The sequence below is a fragment of the Chiroxiphia lanceolata genome, chromosome 7, assembly GCF_009829145.1.
Source record: "Chiroxiphia lanceolata isolate bChiLan1 chromosome 7, bChiLan1.pri, whole genome shotgun sequence".
In the NCBI taxonomy this organism is placed as follows: domain Eukaryota; kingdom Metazoa; phylum Chordata; class Aves; order Passeriformes; family Pipridae; genus Chiroxiphia; species Chiroxiphia lanceolata.
The window spans coordinates 29872510-29885423 of NC_045643.1; the positions used below are offsets into that span (position 1 = coordinate 29872510).

At 48.1% G+C, this 12914-nt stretch overlaps 1 protein-coding gene across 1 annotated transcript in view; it reads right to left on the minus strand.

The window, feature by feature from the left end:
- Positions 1 to 2907: 2907 nt before the first annotated feature.
- ITGB5 (integrin subunit beta 5) overlaps positions 2908 to 12914 on the minus strand; it is a 59988-nt gene continuing 49981 nt past the window's right edge. Inside the window, exons 11-15 of the mRNA XM_032693320.1 lie at positions 9982 to 10204; positions 9174 to 9277; positions 5877 to 5993; positions 4570 to 4736; positions 2908 to 4010 (exon numbers count right to left, since the gene is read on the minus strand). Coding sequence (XP_032549211.1) covers positions 3915 to 4010; positions 4570 to 4736; positions 5877 to 5993; positions 9174 to 9277; positions 9982 to 10204 — 707 coding nt within the window. The 3' untranslated portion in view covers positions 2908 to 3914. The remainder of the gene's footprint in view (positions 4011 to 4569; positions 4737 to 5876; positions 5994 to 9173; positions 9278 to 9981; positions 10205 to 12914) is intronic.

Consider the following 12914-nt stretch of genomic DNA (forward strand, 5'->3'; position numbering starts at 1 on the left):
ATCCCACTGCAGGGGAGTGAGTGGCTGCATGGTGCTTAGTTGTCTGCTGGGGTTAAAACACAACTGCCTTGTAACTGTAGCAGTTTGTATTATATCTGTTTTGCTAATCATGTGTGCTTGCCTTGATAGTTGTGACTTGTAATAAAATGCAATAAAATAATGTAGGAAATAAAGCCTCTGTGTCCTTGTGCATGACAAGGTCCTGCAAACCCACAATTTCAGCCTTTGCCCACCCACAGGCTGGGTGAGCCTGGGTTGTGTCAGCTGAATGGAGAGGTTTCTGACAGGCTCTGTCCAATGAACACCAGGATAAACTAGAGGGCATGGATAAAGGATGAAATAAACTGCTGGGTCTCTGCTGTATTGTTTTAACTTTTGGCAGTCTGGCAGTAAAGAGGAGGCAGAAGAACAACAGTCAATTCCAGTTCAGCATGTACTCAGTTATGGAGATGATGCTGAGATACAAGGGCCCTGAGATGCTACTGGGCTGCAGATGTAGCGAGTTACCTCACCTTGGTATTTCCTGTCACACATCTTAGTGATTCCCTTCTCAATACAGTAGCTCCTTCGCTTTCCACGTGGCTGGAGAAATCCAAGGTTAAACAGGTGCAAGAGTGTGCAGAATTCATCTTCCAGAGCTCATGCTCTGCCTTCAGCTATTGAGCACCTTAGTGCACCATAAAGGGCAAGAGGATGCAGGAGGGCATGTCTCACTCAGGCTTGTGTAACAGTGAGGGGTTACACTGCATCTCCACAATTAACAAAGTAATGCTGCCATTGGCCTTGACTTTTCCCAAGGAATGGTGTTCTCTCCTCCCCCAGAAACACCAGCAGTGCAGGGAAAAGGCATTGTGAGCCCCAGGCCCGGTGGCCCTGCGGCAGCAGACTCCAGCTGTGGCTGGGGAAACAGGAGGAGCTGATGTTGCAATGGCATCCGGATTCCAGCTTGGCTAGACAAGCACTGACATTTTTCCATCACATTTGACCTGCTGATGCGTTTTGCTGGAGTTTTCATTATGGAATGCTAGCTGTGGTCAGGCTGTGTGTATTTACAGACACAAATAAACTGCTGCTGACTAAAATACACCATTCTCATGACTGTGCTTGGCACTACACTTGCAGGGGTAAAGGCAGATCTGCTTACACAGTCATGCAAAGCCTTAGCATCACTTCCTTCTTTTCAGATGTAACCTTGTGGATAAGCTAAATTTGGTGGGGACAGATGGGGGCTGCTCTGCACTACCCACTGCAGTGCCACAGGCAGCAGGATGCTCTTCACTGACAGCACCAACTATTCCCTTCTTTTTGTATACTGGCTTGGGAGCCTGGCCTGTGGCATCCTTCCCTTGCTTACTTGCTCCCACATTGTTCCCTGCCCACTCTGCAGACCAGTCTGCTTTACAGCAGAGCATCCCTGTGCAGGGGAAGGAGGGCACTTGCAGTCCCATCCCCAAGCCTTTTCTCTGCTCTTTTCCACTCTCCCTGCCCAAACCACCCCTTAGCAATGAGTCAAATCTTGGCTCCTGACAACTGCCTGGATTGCCCAGTGTCTCAATACTAACCCAATGTTGTGGGAAATGCCACAGCACAAAGGTAATCTGCTAGGGTGCAAGGGAAAGGGTGGTAGGGCACTGCCCATGCTTTTCCTTTCAGAGTGCAAAGGGTGGATTTATTTTTAAACTGCTTGGTCCCTTATAAGTTGATTGCAGCAAAACTGTATTCACAGTGTTTGCTGCTTTGGGTGGCAAAGCTGGTTTAAAGCATTCCTGTCCTTCCTTTCTCTCCACTTTTCTTCCTGCTCCCCCTTTCCATGCCTGGGGCAGTATGGCTTGTGTGAGGCAGTCACATGAACTATGCTAAAACCTGCTCTGTCTACTCATGATGACTATTTCTTGACTGTTTCCTATTTTTAATTTTGTGATAGTGATGAAATCTGTCTTGCCAGCCTGGCACTAGGCAGTGGGTTAGTCACAAAACCCAAATTTGCCCCATGGATGTTCCTTCCCCGTTGTGGCAGCGTTAGTCCCAGGCATTCAATACACAATGTCTCAGTCTGCAAACTTAAGCCTAGACCTCAATATTGTGTAGGAAACATGGAGCTCTGAATAGCTGCTCCTCTGCAGTGCTCAGGCCTGTCCTGATGCTTGTGCTGTTGCGGGCAGGAGGCAGGACAGCCCCCAGCCCACCCACAGTGGGAGGCAAAAAGCCAAAGGCAAAGGCAGCACCAGCATCTAACCAAAGCCTGCCCTTGCACCCTCCACCCCTGCTGGGGTAGATTTAGTGGAATCAAGTGGGAAGACAGGGTACAGACTTCATTTGCTTGAGGTTTTGGGTTTTTTACCCTACCTGATCAGGGCCGATGCTGCCAATGTGCCACTTGCTGCCCTCCTCAAAATCCCCATTCCAAGATATTTCTAGTCTGGTCTGCTGCATTTCTTCAGTGCTGCTAATAGGAGGAGGGGGAACCATAAAATTCTTGAAGGAGAGCTGTTTATACTGAACAAATAAGAGCTTCTGTTTATAGAGGCAAAAACACATTAAAAAAAAAAATCTGGAAGGATGGGCCCGTGGCCCTTTTCCAATGAGAAGAGCAAGTCAAAACAATGAACACCATTTGTTTTTGCTTTTCCCTGGCAAGCTTCCTTCAGCTGACTATTGCATGATCTGCTCAGGGTGAAGAGCCAAAAAAAAAGAAATTTAAAAAAAAAAGAAGGAAAAAACCCCCAGGCAGTAGCAATTGCTCCAGCTTTTTTCTCCTGTGGCGGCTCCAGCCCTGCTGCTGTCTGTGTGGGTTTAAAGCTGCAGCTGTCAGCATGGTAACCCAAACCCCAGCTCCAGAGGAAAACACATGGGAATGGGGGAACGGTTTGGGTGGGGGAAAAGAAACCGAAAAAACAAAGTGAACTGTATGCCGTAAAGCAAAAACACTTTGTTTTATTCAGCTCCCTTTCCAACCAAAAGCTCAGGGCTCCCTTGCTTTTCCAGCTGGACCCTACAGCAATAGTCTTCTGGTAAAAAGTCTGAGGTCTGGGTGAGCTGCTGTGTGCTCCCAGTTGCTCTCCTGCAGGCATCCAGGCCGGATGCCTGCTTGCACACTCCAAGGGATGGGTGTTTAATTTAGTTTCCTCAGCCTAAACTCCCATTTCCCTTGAGCTCCCACCAGTTTCCCATCTGTTTAACACCACCAGCTCAGAGCAGGAGCTCCTTGAAGCACTCCCCGCCCTGGGTCAACACCAGGGTATTAAATCAACATAACTTCTGCAGCGGTCCCTGCGACTCCACCTCCTATTTTTATAGCTATGCTTTGACTGATAAGGCTCTATTAATAAATCAATCAGGCAGTACCACTCCTGCTTGCAGGAGCAAGCCCCATTTTTCATGGGGGGCTCAGCAAGGAAACAATGAACTCTCCTCACAGCATCATATATGCACAATAGTTTTATTTTGTTTTTTATATAAAAAAAATCCTAAAAACTGCAGAACATTTGTATCCTAATTTCTTACACAAATTCTTCCAACACCTTCCTCTTTTTAAGCTAATTCCCCCCTAAGAACTTGTGATGGGCGTGGGTTCCCGTGATTTTTGATCTAGTCACCCTTTCTAACGGGATATGTCTAAAGCTGCAATATGGCACCTGGTTGACTTAGTTGGCAGGTTTAATAAATCCAGAAAGCTGGGGTATGGAGTCACACACGGCTCAGAGTCCATCAGCACAGGCAGGGAGCCTGCCTCCACATCCATGCCTCCAGAATGAACCAGACCTTTCTCCTTACTGTGCAAATAACAGGCTTTGGTCATCGACCAGTCCTGTCGTAAGGGATTCTCGTCCCTGAAGAGGATCCCATCTTCAAGTGGGGAAGCAGCATGTACAGTCAAGCAATTGTCCACAGCAGTGCCAGGCGCTCAGACCCCATCAGTCAACTGTACCGTTGTAAGACTTATTGAGCTTGTTGAACGTGAACTCTACGTTATGTGTGGAAATTGGCTTTCGGTAGAGAGGGTTGGATGCCTTTGGAGAAAGGAGCAAAGAGAACAAAGGTGAGGAACAAAGTCTGTGTCATGGTGAAAACGTGTCAATTAGTTTGGAGATAGCACTGTGTTTAGCTTTGAGTGAATTGAGCATTCAGATCCAAACTGCAGTGTTGTTTATCCAGAGATGGTCCATCAGACACACCTTCCATCCTGCCTGCAGGCAGAGGCGATGCCCTCAAATGCTGATCAACCCCACCCAAAGCCTCCCAGAAGGACCCCCTTGGAGACCTGACCAATCTGGCTGCCACCAGAGTTGGGGTGTGGTCCTCTCTCCCCTACCCCCTTCAGCCTTGAGCTCTGCTGGGAAACAGATGATGAAAGCAAGGGCTGGGTATAATTTTGCAGAGCATTTGTAACTTGCCAAGGGGAAGGCAGTGCGACATGCTGGACCCTGAAGTGTGCTGCAAAGGCACTGCAGGGCATGGCACCTGCATCCCTTGTTCCTGCCACCCTTCTCCATCACTGCAGAGCTGTTTGCTGCCAGCACATCCCAACAGCACCCCCATACACCAGCAGCACCCCTGCCCCAGGCTCACCATTTCATATCTGGCCCGGGAGCGTTCGCTCTGGAATCGGTCGAACTCCCGTCTGTCGTGAATAGTGACGAGCAGCTTCCAGAGTGCCAGCAAGATGATGCCAATCAGCACCACACTGCCAATCACTGCCAGCACGATCGTCACAGCGCTGGGGGCTGAGCTGCAGGCTGGTCATGAGGGAGAAAAGGTAATTAGCTCCACTGTCCTGGAACATAATAATGTGGACTGCAGCCACTATGCAAGTGAACTCAGGGCAGCACTAGCAGCAGTGACTAAATTAAAAAAAGCAACAGTCCCCTCTGAAATCAAAGTGTTTTGGGTTTTTTTTATTATTAAATAAATGCCTTGCTAGAGGCAGGTCAAAGGGACAGCTCTCATGCATGTCACCAGAGCTGGGATGTCATGTAGCGCTCCAGGGGAAGAGTAGGGCTGCAGTGCCACTGTCCAACAGTGACGCAGGGTTTTAATGCCAGGTGACCCATGCAGGATGCAGAGCATTAGGGTGCCTCTGGCAAAAGCCAGCTCAGCCTCTGGCCCACAGGGACACAGGTGATCTCTAAGGACTTTAAGTACATTAACTGTCAGCTAATCAACTGGTCTTTCAATTAAGTGCAAGCTGCAGCACAAATGAAATAAAACATAAGGAATCTCAGTCTTTCCCATATTGGCCTGTGCCTCAGAGGACCAGAGCAGATCACAGGAAGCTACTGCTGGATGCTTGCCAGTTTGTCCTAAAACCCCATGAGAAGTTTTCTTTGAGCAACTGCATTGCATGTGATTAAAATAACGCTGGGAAGCACAGCTGTCTGTGCAGTCTGGGGAGGGGAGCAGGGACACACAGCCCTTACACTGCCTGGATAGGAGCTAGCTCTTCGGCAGTGTAGAAATCCCTAGTTGGTACAGGGATTTCCTAACATCCTGACTTAACCAGCAGCAGCACCAGGTGTCCCCTTCTGATGTTTTTGTTCCTGGGGGCTGTATCCCCAGATCAGGCATGCTTTTTGCTACTTAAATAGGCTCTATTTATTTTAATTCAGCATCCTAAATTGGCAGAAAACTCTTCAGCCACTTGCTAGCAATGCTGGCAGCTCAGGTGCATGTTTTACTTGAAGTCCTTTTTTGACTAAGTTGGGAGCATTTGTAGTTGGGTTTCAGCACTATAAAACACTTCAGTTTAAATCATTCCAGTTTATCTGCTCACACATGCAGCCAGTAAAACCAGCCTTGCTGCAACTCGCTGGGCTGCAGCCCATCACCTCTCCTGAGGCAGCCTCTGCTGTTAAAAAGGAAACCAAAGGAGGGCCAACCTGGCTCTTTGAGGACGGTGAGGTTGGATTTCCCACTGGGAAGCTCCAAGTAGGTGAACTTCATGACACAGTTGTTCACCGGGTAGGCGCAGAGGATTGCGCTCGGGTCATCTGTTTCTGGAACGAGATGCAGAGTCACAGAATTTTATTTGGGGAGCAGGCCTGGAAAGCAGCACACTTTGATCATGACTCATGCAAATTGTAACTGAGCAGTGTCCAGATTTACTGCTTAAGAAAATGTGGCACTTGCAAATGTCCCATGGCAAACAGACTCAACCTCTCTTACACACACACACTTTTCCTTCACACAAGTCTGCTTTGGCAATAAATGCCGTTTTCTTCTTAATTTGCCAAATTTCTTGAAGAGTGGAAGGTGAAGAGAAAACAAGGGGCACAGACTCAGATGGGGCCAGCAGCAGCAGCCCATGGCCAGCTCATGCTCCTCCAGCTGTGCTGAGTGGCTCCAGCTCCGGAAATGGCTGAGAAGTTTGTTTTTAAAGAGTGAGATAGAAGAGGAAAATGGGAAAGGGAGGAGAGGGGGAGGAAGGGACAGGGAAAGGAGGAGTTAGTTGGAAAGATGATGTGTAGATGGGTCACAAGAAATGAGAGGACTTTCATACAGGTACTGTGCGTTTGCCTGTCTAACATACCACCAGGCAGAGCCTGTTGCTGCTCTGGTCAGTCTAAGATGCTCCCTGAGGAAGGCTGCTTCACAGAAGCAATTTAAGATTCAGCAAAGCCATCACCTGAGGTTTGCAGCTCTATCTTCAGGTGTGATTTCAGTAAAGCCACTGCTCTGCGTGGCCACATCTTTTCAGGTGTCTTCATTGCAGGGACAGTGACTGGAGGGAGATAGGGCAGCATCTCGGGCCATGAGAGGTAGCTCTGCTGAGCACATCTCTGCAGGCCTGCATGGGCTGAGCGTGTCAAGGGAGAGGAAGGGATTTAGGGACCCAGTGCTGTTGGCTGGAAAAGACATGACCTTGTCTTAGGCACCTGGAAAATGCTTCCCACAGCTCTCTTCCTCACTCCTATCTGTGCCTGTCTGTCACGCTGAAAAATGATCGCATTAATGACCACTGCTACTCCAGCCCCTTAGCCTTCTCCTGTCTGTTTGTTTTTCCTTTCAGTGCCTTTGACCTGCATACAGTTTAAAGATTAATACCCTACATTTCAACAGCTGAGCCCAGATGCAGCTGCCCCTCTGGTGAGTCCTGACGAGTTCCTGGTGTGGACAAACCTCAGCTGTTCCTACCCTGGGACACGAAAACCTGCTCTACCTACACAGTGGTAGCAAAGGCAGGGCTGGAGAAGTGCTGATTGTTACAAAGTAAAGTACTAATTAGATTAATATAGATAAAACTTCCATGTTTCTTGACTAACACCCTTCTGAGTTGAGCAGCAAACCTTAGTTCCTTCAGGCTGAGCTGCTTTCACTCCGATCCTTGCACCGCTATTCTGCTAAAAGAGACAGGGATTAAAGTCTCAATAGTAATTATCTCTGCTGGTCTTCACTAGGTTTCAGAGATCACATGTCCACATAGAGAGGTGTGAGGGCCCCACTGAGTTTTCATGTCCACTGATGTGTGCTGTTGCCAGGTTCAGCTCATGCTCCTCTTGTGTTGAAACTTCCTCTCTGGAACCACTAGGAATGCAAACGTGATATTGTAGAAGCGAAGGAGATCCTGCAGAGTCCAAAGCAAGTCATACAAGCCTCCCACAAGGCAGCATTCTGGCTTATGAGTCCATTGATTGATGCCTCTGCCATACAAAGCTTTGAAGAACTGGCTGCTTCATACTCAGAGTCAAAAGGCACTTGAGATGCTCCAGGGTGTGCTCACTGCAATTTGATATTTAAGGAAGTCCCATCCTCCTCTGCCAGGGTACTGCAGATCTATGTATTGTGTGACAAATATCAGCATTCAGCCTCTCAGCAGGGACTTATAATATGTGCTGAATACTACAGAAGTGCTTGAAAACCAGGATTTGGCAAAGTCCGCCTGTAAGGAAGTCCATAGTACCCAAGAGCTTTTTTGAGGAATATTTTGCTTTATCTCTTTCTCTAGCAGCCCAGATCTCCAAGCACCATGTGCAATCCAACTGCAATAGTTCAACAAAAGCATAAGCATAATTCCCCAAAATGTTTTAAAATAGAAATTTGGCTGTGTTTTTCCCTGAAAGCCATGCAGGGGGTTTGCAAACCATAGCCCAGCCTCACCTTCCAGGGCGCAGTCAGCACAAAAGCTGGCTTTGGTGTGGTACAATAACCAGGCAGGAGGGATGAGCTTTAACCCCCAGTATTTGCTGGCTCCTAAGAAACATGGGCCAGCCAGGCACCAGAAAGAAGCTTTGTGTAGTTTGGACTTCCACAACTCTCACAGTGGGCAGGTGTAGGTGCCCTCCTGGCTGAACTGCAAGGAGAATGGAGAGAACAAGAGCAGGTGTCCCAAGTAGAATGGCAGGAAACCTCACTAAAAAAGCTAGAAAAAACCTCACTAAAAGCTAGACACTGGATGTGAGAGGAAAATGGGAAAAACATCACCTGCAGGCAACTCAGGGGGAAAGGAGTGAAAAGGCGAGCAAGGTAGGGCACTCCTACCTCTATAAAGTATGGGAAGAGAAGGAAATGTCAGATGCAGATGGTAATTTATCCCTGATTGATCTACAACCCTCTCTCCAAGGCGTATGGCTAAGGACAAGGTCAGGATTGTGATTAACGCTGTCACAAGTTTGGATCGCCTCTACTCCCCTAAATAGCAACCAGGGACTCCCAGAATGGATCTTGAAAAGAAGGGGGAGAAAGTAATTTGCTGAGAGATGCACATGTGGGGTGACCTCTAGAAGAGGACACAAAGGGCAAGAGAGGACCTTGCCAGGGTGTCTTGTAGCAGTCAGGTCTCCCAAAGCAGAACTCGTTTCCAAAACAGCTTTGCTTTTCCTTACAAGCTCACTTCTTCCAAGATGAATTCCTTTTGTACTCTCTCATGGCTCATCTCTTCTTCCGTCTCATCTGACCTTGTTCCACTCCCTTTGCTCCTTGCACTGGCGGTACTGGTTAGATGTGGTAAGATGTTATTTAAGATCAAAGAGTTTTTTTACTTCATTATAGATTACAGCCCAGAGAGAGTGCCACACATACCAAGTATACACATATACATACTACCTGCACATATACATTTCTAAATACTAGGTATTCCCTGAGGGTTTCTTTACAGATGTGTCTTGGTCTGGTTAAGAGGAGTTCAATGCCACAGTCACTGGCTTCCACTGCCTGCAGTCCTGCTGCTGCCAACTTACCGAGAACATCCACGGTGGTGATGATCTCGTCCTTGCAGTGCTTTTGGCAGGTTTGGTTATCAGCCAGTCTTCCTGAGTTAAACAGCTTGCATTCAATGCAGTCCCTGCAGGAACACACATAGAGGGGAAGATTAAGCACCCACAAGAAACTGCATGAACACAGAGATTCAGTCCTTGGAAAGGGACTCCCTGAGTGCCAGTCTTGAGGCTGCACATCTGAACCACAAGGAAAGAGCAACTTCAGGGCCAAGCATCTCCATCTCAAGGATGGATTTATTCTAGGGGTGGATTTGATTAAGGTGTAAAACAACTGGGAGGTTTGGGGTATTTTTGCCCTTTGGATGTCCGGAGCTGCATGTCAGCTACTGCAAAATCCTTCCTGAGATCAAGGCAGGCAGCATTGCTCTGTACTAGTCTGAGGCTGATGCCCAGGCCACCTCCATTGCTGTGAGGCCCCATCCTCTCCTCCTCTGCAGCTCACAGCTCTCTGGACCCAGACATTTGCAGCTCAGAGTGCAGCAAAACTGTAGTTCCCAACCTTTCCTGAAGAGTGGGACAGCACTGGAAATGAATAGGGACATGAACCTCCGTGAGGACTGGAGCAGCTGGAGCAGCAACACTTGTTGCTGCTCTACCTGGGATACTTTCAGGTTGCTTGGCATGGGCTCCCAGCAGTAACAGGCTTGTCTGGGGCGGATCTCCCCTGTTCAACAAAACAGGAGTAATTCCTTAGCTGAAAAGTGTCCCAGGATACAAAGAGCTGCCCTTCCCGCCAGCAAAAAGACCCTCCTGAAATGCCCACGAGTACCTTTTAGTGCTACAGACACCTGGGCAGGTGGGACACTTCTCACACGTCTCTCCAAAAGCCCCTGGCTCGGTGCACTGACACTTCCCACAGATGCAGGTGCCCCTGCCACTGCACATCTGGCCATCACTGGAAACACAGCTGTCCATCTCGGTGGAGCAGTTGCAATTGTCCCCGATGTAACCAGCGTGGCACTTGCACTCCCCGCAGTGACACTCTCCATGACCTGAAAGCAAGAGCAGGGGAGAGGCATCAGCAGCGTTCGAGGCCAGTGATGAGTGCTGTGGCTGCCCCTATGCAGCAGGGATAAGCAGCCCAGCAGGAAGAGCTGCCAGAGAGACCTTATTTGTCACAGCAACAAACAGATGGTGATGGGAAACACCGAGATGTCAAATTAATATCTATATTTAGCAGCAAAAAATACCTAGTCACTGATCTCCCAGCTTCCCTCTACAGTTGCTCAGGACAAATAGGCACCTCTCCCTTTCTACTTTTGTATGAATTAATCTCTTCTTTCTCTGTCTACATCAAGAGATATGAAGATGGAAATGGAGTAGTGCTTCCTTGCTGGTTTTGAACACAGAGTTTAGCAGCAAAAAGCCTAGCAGGTTGCCCACTTCATAAAGTCTTTCCTACCCTTCTTTCCTAACAGTTTTACTTAAGAAGTTCTCACAAAAACCTTGAAAAAAAAATTAAATCAGCAAGCACTGTCTTCTGTGTCCAAACAGGACCTTTGTGTCCCAGCCAGAGCCATGAAGGTTGCTGGGACCAGCTGAACCCTCTCAGGGAGTAGCTCAGGGCTGCTCACAGCATGGATGGATGAAGAAACCAACTGAGTGAGCGCACTCCTCTACTGAAACATCCCCTTGCAGCTACGGGGTTTAGCAATGGGCTGAGAAAGTCAACAGGCTCCAAGGCTTTCAGTGACAGTAAGAGCAGTGGCTGGTTGCCGAGCAGCTGGTTTCAGAGAGGCATCCATCGGCTTGCTGGAGAGGCTGCTTGAAATCCTCCTTGGTCAGTCCCTAGGAAAAGGGATGCCTTTGAAGGCACGGTTTATAGAGCTGAAGGGTTTGTATATGAGGCTCATCAGCAACCTCATTACAGCTCAGCTTTCCCACTGGAAACAGCCTGAAGCACCCCAGACATGATAAATTATATACACACTCCTTTCATCGACACAAAACCACTGATCTCCCTGCCTCTCTCACTGCGCCAAGATTACAAGAGAGGCTGTGAATTGTCAAGCTATATCCCTTGCCAAAAGTCACGGGAGTACCTTGTGTTTTACTAGGCATCTCATATGTCCCAGAACATCACAAGTTGCCCTCCTACAGCCTCTTTTGCACTCCCACCGTTTGCTTTGGATCCAGTCTGAAAAGTCAAACATTACCAGACAGGAGATTATGTTTACAAGATCTCTAGAGGTGACCTCCTTCCCTGCCTACATCTGATGGAGATTAAAATCCCTTGCTCTGTTTGCCTTCATGATGACAGCCTTGCCCTTTCCCCAGACATAGATGTATAGGCAGGTTTGGTTTGCCCCCTCCCTACAAAGCTTTGGGTTTGAGCCCATGGGCACAGCTATGTCCACAACTGCTGCTGTTCAGGGTACAACTGCAGAACTGGGACCCTCACGATCTCCACTTCACAGACAAACCAATTCACAATTAATTCAGGTGATTGGTCTCATACACAGCAGGTTTGGTGCCTCCATGGCAATGCATGTGTCCAAATTAGCTATAAATCATGGTTTTCTTAAGTGGGCACTATTTCAAAGAATCCAAAGCAACTGGCATTGGGAATTCATGTACATGGCATATTGTAAATGTGTTCAGGCTTGAATTTGAGCTGTGAGGGACAAGAGAAGCAAACCAATGGCATTCATATCACCTCCCAGTCCTGACCTGGGTGGGAGCCACCCCCTGCTACTGGACAGAGGGGCAGAGCCCCTGTATCATCAGCCTTAGCTCAATTCTCCTAGGACACCACAGAGCCCAGCACAAGATGTGAATGCATTGGTAATCCGTCTCTGGACCATAAAATGATTCAGTTTTTAAAGGCATCAGTGCCAGGTCGTAGAAGGCTAGTGAGACTTCACATCCCTTCCAGCCCCTGGCAGGCTGGAGATGGAGCCTGGAATGACTGTTGAATGGGAACCAGCCATTTCCAAATAATGCATCCTATTAAACCACTGTGATCGGAAAACTTAAGAAACAGTATCTTAAAGGAAGCCGTTTTGTTTATTGAAGGGGATGAAGAAAAAGCTGGTTTTGTATGAGGGTGACTAAGCGTGGGGTGTGACCTTAAAATTTAGAAACATGTTGACATGTTTCCTGCCTTGGCCACACTGGCTCACTATGCAAGAAATCACTGGCTGAAGCTCACCATGGCAAATATGCCAAGAGTGGGAATTTTCCATCTTGACCTGTAATGGCAAAGATGTTACAATCTTCTCTGCCTACATCAGTTTGAAAGAGTGGCCACTCCTGCAAGCACCATGAGCTCCATTTCTGGTGCCATTCATCTCCCACACAGCCTGAGTGGGAATCATCTCCCAATGAGTGGGAAACATTTATTTCTCATGTGGACACAACAAGAGTCATCCCACTTCCCAAGGTCCAGATGGAGCACTGGAGATGGGAATCCACTCTGTCCTCTTACTGAGGACACAATCTGAGAGGAGTCTCGAGGTAATGTGGCACTGAGTCTTATGGTGATGGTGACCCAGAGCTGAGGTTTGCAGAGTCCTACCCAGTACTCACATTTTGCAGGAAAATGTGCTGCACATTTCTGGTCACACACAGTGCTGATGTGGTCAAGCAGTCTCTGTGCTAAGATCATGTCCGCAGGAAGCCTTATACCACCATGGCCAGGAGAAACCTCTGCTTTATTTCCCAGTTTCATTTCCAAGATGACAATCCGTTTTCAAGGAGGGT